Source organism: Alligator sinensis, unplaced genomic scaffold (genome assembly GCF_000455745.1).
Source record: "Alligator sinensis unplaced genomic scaffold, ASM45574v1 scaffold1494_1, whole genome shotgun sequence".
Lineage (NCBI taxonomy): Eukaryota > Metazoa > Chordata > Crocodylia > Alligatoridae > Alligator > Alligator sinensis.
Window position 1 is genome coordinate 367,732 of NW_005842724.1, and position 5,971 is coordinate 373,702.

Here is a 5,971-nt window from a genome sequence, read left to right on the forward strand (position 1 = left end):
TCTTTTTCCCTGCAAGAGTGTCCATTTTATATATACTTAGAGAAGATATTATATAGAAATTAAAAGTCTATAAGTCACTTAAAAATAGGTGTGAGCCCTAAAGCAGTGTTTTTCCTTGCATCCCACATGCCCTCAAGAAAGACAAACACCTTGTTTTGGGGAACACGGAATGCAGAAAAATATTTTTCCAGAGTTATGGTACATAACTCACCCTACCTTTCCTGCTTACCAGAAGCTGAAACTGTAGCTGCTGCTGAAGAATGTTCTCTACAGGTGGATCTGTGATTTTGAAAAGAGCTAAGAACAGTCTGTAAGGCTGTGAAATAGGAGGAGAGAGACCAGGAGTAACTAAAATGCAGCAAAATTGCTTGAACTTGATTATTGGAACATCAAGAACATTTAAAAGGAGAGACCATCATTAACACCTGTGGAGTGAAGAACATGGAGCCATTAAGCCAATTGATTCCCACAGCTCCCTGAATAAAAATGCCACTGCTTCTGCGAGCAAGAATCAAAGTAGGGTGCTTCTGTTCTAGGCAGAAAATCAGCTTCTCCACTTCAAAAACACACCCCAGTTTTGGGGGGCTAATTTTTGGGGAAAAGGTGTGTGTGTCTGTGTGGTATTCAGGTAAACACAATATAGCCCACGTATGCCTTAGGTTTTAATGAAGGTACATGATCTATGGAGATTAAATACTGCAGCAGTGACTATTATGAACTGCCTTTCTCATTAAATGCTTATCAGTTGGAGAACATGGCTCTGACCAATGCAGACTGGGATATTTAGCCTTTGTGGATAACCTCAGTGATTTTTAAATATTTGAATCATTCTGATGTTATGCTCTCAGACATAACTTGCTTCTGGCAGTTTGAAACTTGCTTTTGATTGAGGAAAGTTTGTCAGAACCCTGCACTGGAATTGTAATCTTAACATTGATTTCAATGACTAATAAACACTTCAGAAGTTCATTTTATGTGTTTGGTGCAGAAGTGCTTTCTTTCTTGATTCAAAGTTTGATGTTAGAGGTCATAGCTGTAGAAATTAAAAATTAATACAGAAGCTGAAATATTCACGAAGGTTCTAGGACATTAATATCACTTGATGTTCATTTTCCCTTTTTATTCTACTGCTTATGAAAAGTACCAGATTGACAGTTCTGGAAGATGAAGTTCTAAGGCCAAGGAACAGGACAGCATGTACAGCAGTGGCACAAGCATCCATAAATATCATCCAATTTTATTTAACTGGAAGTATTTCTAGGGGTAGTTCAGTTTGCATTTCCTACCAGTGCTTGTCCTCAAATGGAAATTACAACATGGGTGAAATTGTGATGAAAGGCTTTTTATTGTCTCACTTTTCAGCTGCATTATTCTTAGCAATTAACAATACTGAGACCACAACACAATAGACTAATACTGAGTGTAACAACTTTTGGTAACTATAATGTGGCTGAAACTTGAATTTGTGACTAACACATGTGAGAATTGTCCCATTCCTGAAACCATTAGCACAAGTGCATTTTCAAACAGCTAAGTAATTCTTATTCCATGTTTCAGAACTTAAAGCAGAAAATGTACTCCAATATACCTTGTTCTGTATGCATCCACTGCACTAACTACTTCTTGCATTGCAAATTAAGATGAAACATTTGGGAGTTCTTATTTCCTTTTAGCTTAGGTTGTAGGACATATACCTTACAATCTTGAATTATGCAGTGGCAGCTTTTCATTCCACATAGCTATGCTCTCCCTGCCCTTGCTCCCTGAGTATGCTCAGTAGGCTGCACTCTGGTTCTGTAGGAGCCCTGGGGGAATAAAATCATCGAGGCATGCATGTAACAGTGTAAATACTGAAATGACAGTCACAGAATAAACGCTAGGGTTGAACGAAACAGGCCATGTTCGATTTGGATTCAGATTCGGCCCAAATCGGGGACAGTGATTTGATTTGTTGGTTCGGATCACTGTCCCCAATTTGATTTGGCCAAATCTGAACCTGAAGATTCAATGCTGTTTCAGAGAATCAGTGACTCAGCCATAGACACAGCTTTAAATGTTTTTTCTACATACCTCAACGTACCAGCTGCGGCTCGTGAATGCTGCAATGCTGGGGTGGATGCAGCATCCCACAGGAGCGCGGGGGCACCCTGTGTGTTCGGTGATGAACCTGGAAGCGGACTGGAAGTACTTCCAATCTGCTTCTAGGTCCACTGCCGAGTGCACTGGGGGGCTTCCCTGCGTGCCCTCACCCTCCCCCTGGCTCGGCAATCAGCCACAGGAGGACTCTGGGTGCCCTGACCCAGAAGGCTCCAGTCGCCAAGCAGGAGAGGGGAGTGCCCAGCGTGCTCCCTGGTAGACTTGCAAGTGGACCAGAAGTGCTTCTGGTCCACTTCTGGGTCTGCTGCCAAGCACGCTGGGGAGCCCCCCACACTCCTGTGGGATGCTCCATCTGCCCCAGCATCTCAGTATTCACGAGCTACCTGGTACCTTGAGGTATGTAGAAAAAATATTAAAAGCTGTGTCTATGTCCGAATCATTGAACCTTTCCAAATCTCTCCAAATCAGTTCAAATCAATTCAAAGGGTTCCAATTCAATTCGTGGAGATTAAAGGGTCTCCTGATTCGATTCGTATTTGGAGATTCGGCCACCGAATCTCTGCCAAATCAAATCAGGGACCGAAGCTTCACACAGCCCTAATAAACATGACTAGCAAGGGGAGAAAGATGAAGGAACTTCCACCTTTCAGTCCACTAGCTCGGGAATTTCCCCAGTGAGTAGTAGACCTCACCCACAAGAGAACTGAAACTGCATCTCCTAGTTCCCAAAATCATCAGAGCACTCTTTAGCTCATAGTTTAATCTCTGTGCTCAAAGGGACAGGACAAGAAATAACCATCTTAAATTGCAATAACAGAAATTTAGATTAGTATTCAGAAAAAACTTTCTTATCATAAAGCTGGTTAAACGCTGGAACAGATTGCCCAGAAACAAAGAAATCTCTCTCTCCGGAAGTGTTTAAGAGCAGGTTAGACAAACACTTGAATTGGATGGTTTAGGCAGGGATGATTCTGACTTGAACAAGGGTTTGAACTGAATGACTTCTTGCGATCTCTTCCAGACCTATTTTTCTATGATTGTAGAAAATATCTTTTCATTCCTTGCTGTAATAAATCAGATAATGATATTGTTTCTATAAAACTATGATTATTATATCTTATGTCTAGAAACTAATTAAATTTACCATAAAATACCATAATTTACTAATTTAGAGAGGGGTCAAATTGAGATCTCAATAGCCCACGTGTTGGGAGTGCTCAGGCTTAGGAATGAGCTGCATGACTGTGCAAGAAGGATCAACTGTGAAACTGAAATCTGACTGGTCTTGACTCCTCTTCTTCACTATATCCCACATTTATTTTAGCCTTAGATTTTTGCTTTGGAGCCTTCACTACTTACAGTATTATGACATTCTTTCAACATTACCAATATAGTAAAGGTTTGAAAAATTGTTTCTGTCATAACCCTCAGTATTAGTGGACACTTTTCCCTTTGAGGCTGGTGTTTTCCTAACTTCATCTCTTCCCAGAGATGTCTTTTTTTTAGCCATAGCAAAAATTATTCATCCACGATTTAATTGAGAGATGTTTGAAGAGTACACTGACTCACTGTAAAAAGCCATGTGTTCAGCTCTTTTAGGGATAAATAATAAATTGTTAAAATGCCTATACTCATTATCCTTCCTGAATAAAATAGGTTTTCCTACGTTTATGCCTCAAATGGATACATGTATGGTACTTTCCAATTTCTGTGAGTCTATAATGATACTATTAGGAATAGTAGTTAAATCTCAATTGTTCTCCTGCTCAAACTTTAATAAGAGGAGGAAACAATGTTATAAGGAAATGAAACAAAACCCTCCTGCCAAAAAAAAAACAGATAAGTTTCTATTTCAGGTGCAGTTTCTCCTGTGCCTGAAAAAAAATCATCACCAGCACCTGCTGATCCAGTCTCACAAGTTCAGCAAAAAGAATGGGAACCTATAGACCTTACCCCCTATTTCAGGTAAATTGCAGTAAGTGTAACCTACAAAAGCAATGTTAATGCAATATTATGGTTAAAATTATTATATGAAACTTCAGAAATGTATTATATCGTTTCCACAACTGTAACTCATTCTCAAGTATGAACAGTAAATACTACAGTATTTTGTATCAATATGTATGACATTAATCACTATTCTTTAACTTACCTTGCCCAAACCATAACTCTGTAGCATAGTGTACCTTTCACAGTAGTTGTAGAAGCTGTGACACATTCAGGGTACATACAGATATTCAGGGAAGTTATGGGGAAGTTGCACCATGAGAGAGTCCTTGGCAACCGTCGATCCTTCCAGATCATGGTGTATGCATGACAGGTCACCCAGACCTTCGATGCATATGCCATCACAGGCAGGAGTTTGGAGGAATGGAAGCTTCCCAGACACGGAGGTTAGATTAAGTTAAAAATGGACACAATCTAAAGTGAATCAGGATGGGAGGGCTAGCAGGGAAGCTTGAGGGGATTGGGAAGGTTAGTGGGGTCCACAGCTGGGGGTTGGTGGGAACTGGGAGGGCTTGGTGGAATCAGGAGGAGAAGCAGCATCTACAAGGGGCTTGAAGTGGGGGAGGTAGCTAGTGAGGTCTATGAGGGGTGGGTTGGTGGGGTCCTGGAGGGTGTGGTGAGATCAGGGGGGACTAGTGGGATCTGCAGTGCGCCTTGGGGGTGGGGGGATTCTTTATCTCCCTCCTACAGGGTAGGGGCTATTTTTAGCACCTGGTCCCGCACCCCTAGATGGATAGCCCCTGCTCATGAACCTACCCGCCCATTTCTGCCTGCGTGTCCCCCTACCCCAACTTACTTCAATCAGTTCCCAGCACCAGGAACAGCTTGTGGGGTGGGGGTTTGGCAGGCTTGCGGGGGCTGGCTGGACTGCAGATAAGGGTTGTTCATCTGAAGGAGGCGGCTGGGGAACTAAAAATATCTCAGTGCCAGGGGAGCAGGTAGGAAAAGCACAGCCCTAGGGCTGGGGCCAGCAGCTGGGCTTTCTCAGCCCCAGGGCTATGTTGGGAACTATACAGAAGCTTAATTAGTTTGGTCTTGCTGGGCTTGATCTAAGTTAAACTGCATCTGAGGTAGAGTTAACTTAGATCAGATTGGCCATTTTTAGACTGATCTAAACTTTCTGAACTTCTGTACAGTTCACACTTAGATCCCTAGTTAGGTCAGTCTAAGTGTGAGGTGCACACCTGAGTGAATTACGTTATATCGGGTGGCCATTTTTAATGCAGTCTAACTTCCCCCTAACCTCTCCAAATGTCTGTACCTAGCCTCAGATGTCATTTTCACGCTGTGAAACCAAAGTAACTCTACTGAAGTCAGTAATTATTAAGCCTGTGCGAAGTGGCTAGTATTCGCTTTGGATTCAGCCAGTTCGGGGGACAGTAATTCGATTCAGTGATTCGAATCACTGTCCCGAATTGATTCGGCCAAATCTGATTTCAAGATTTGGCTGGTGCCAAATCTCTGAATCTCGAATCACCCAGGCCCATCCCACACCTCCTCTCCCGGCCTGGCAATGGCTGCCCCGCCCTGCCCCAGCTCCCAGCACTTTGAAAAAAAAAGCCCTGACTCACCGGGTGCTGCCCTGTTGGGGGCGATCCCTGCTGCCTTCCACTGCCCCATGCTGTGTGGAGGGCTTTGTCATGAGCCCCCTGAGCCCCCGCCCTGCTGTCCCAGCACCCCCATAGCTGCCCCACCTGCCCCACCTCTGGCCTTTTAAGGAAAAAATAAATCCCAGACTTACCAGTTCCTGCCCAGCAGGGGACGAACCTCACTGCCCCCCACTGTGTGTGGGGGGCTCTACACAAGCCCCACAAAGCCCCAAGGCCACTGCAGGAGCTGGTGAGTTTGGAGGGTTTTTGGGGGGGGG

General features: G+C 43.4%; 1 protein-coding gene across 6 annotated transcripts in view; it reads left to right on the plus strand.

Annotated features, from left to right (window-relative positions):
- The window catches only part of ADGB (androglobin), a 286,810-nt gene that overhangs the window by 276,363 nt on the left and 4,476 nt on the right, over nt 1-5,971 (plus strand). For all 6 annotated transcript variants that reach the window (XM_006034315.3, XM_025216304.1, XM_025216303.1 and 3 more), the window contains one exon: nt 3,954-4,062. In XM_006034315.3, the coding sequence (XP_006034377.2) occupies nt 3,954-4,062 (109 nt within the window). The remainder of the gene's footprint in view (nt 1-3,953; nt 4,063-5,971) is intronic.